The sequence below is a fragment of the Pterocles gutturalis genome, unplaced genomic scaffold, assembly GCF_000699245.1.
Source record: "Pterocles gutturalis isolate BGI_N339 unplaced genomic scaffold, ASM69924v1 scaffold29104, whole genome shotgun sequence".
Taxonomy (NCBI): domain Eukaryota; kingdom Metazoa; phylum Chordata; class Aves; order Pterocliformes; family Pteroclidae; genus Pterocles; species Pterocles gutturalis.
In genome coordinates, this window is record NW_010136639.1 from 1,676 (window position 1) to 2,308 (window position 633).

The 633-nt window shown below is 65.4% G+C and overlaps 1 protein-coding gene across 1 annotated transcript in view; it reads left to right on the forward strand.

The window, feature by feature from the left end:
* Positions 1–414: 414 nt before the first annotated feature.
* Positions 415–633, forward strand: part of LOC104468314 (protein S100-A4-like) — a 957-nt gene continuing 738 nt past the window's right edge. The window contains exon 1 of the mRNA XM_010082387.1: positions 415–555. Coding sequence (XP_010080689.1) covers positions 415–555 — 141 coding nt within the window. The remainder of the gene's footprint in view (positions 556–633) is intronic.

Below are 633 nucleotides of genomic sequence, written 5' to 3' on the forward strand. Positions count from 1 at the left end.
CACGCAGCTCGTTAGGCAAAAATGAGGTGTGGGCGAAACCACCTGCACGGAGCCGCTGGGAAAGCCTGGAGGCGAGGGGGCTGCGCGGGGTGCGCTGGGCAGTGCCACCCCAGCCGGGCTATAAATGCCCATCGCGCTCCGGCTGCAGCACCCTGGATCCTCACCACTGCTGCTCCGCGACGACCCCGGTGAGTCTCTGCTCCCGTCCCTCGTTTCGTGGCTTCGCTCCCCAGCTGCAACCCACCCCGCAGTCGCTGCACCCCAAAACACCTCCCCGAGAGGTGCCGGGGTTGCAGCTCTGCAGCATCGCAGAGCGATTTGGGCAGGGTGGGGGGACGGATCCCCATCACCACCCCGAACCTGTCCTGAGCCTGTCCCCGGTGCTCTGCCCTCCAGGTGTGCAGGAAGCTGGCGATGGCATGTCCCCTGGAGCAGGCGCTGGCCGTGATGGTCACCACCTTCCACAAGTACTCGGGGAAGGAAGGGGACAAGTACAAGCTCAGCAAGGCGGAGCTCAAGGAGCTGCTGAACAAGGAGCTGCCCATCTTTGGGAGCGTAAGTGGCCGTGGGGATCCCTTCGTGTCCCTCAGAGGTGCCCAGATGTGGGTGGGAGGGGTTGTGGTGGGCGGAGGA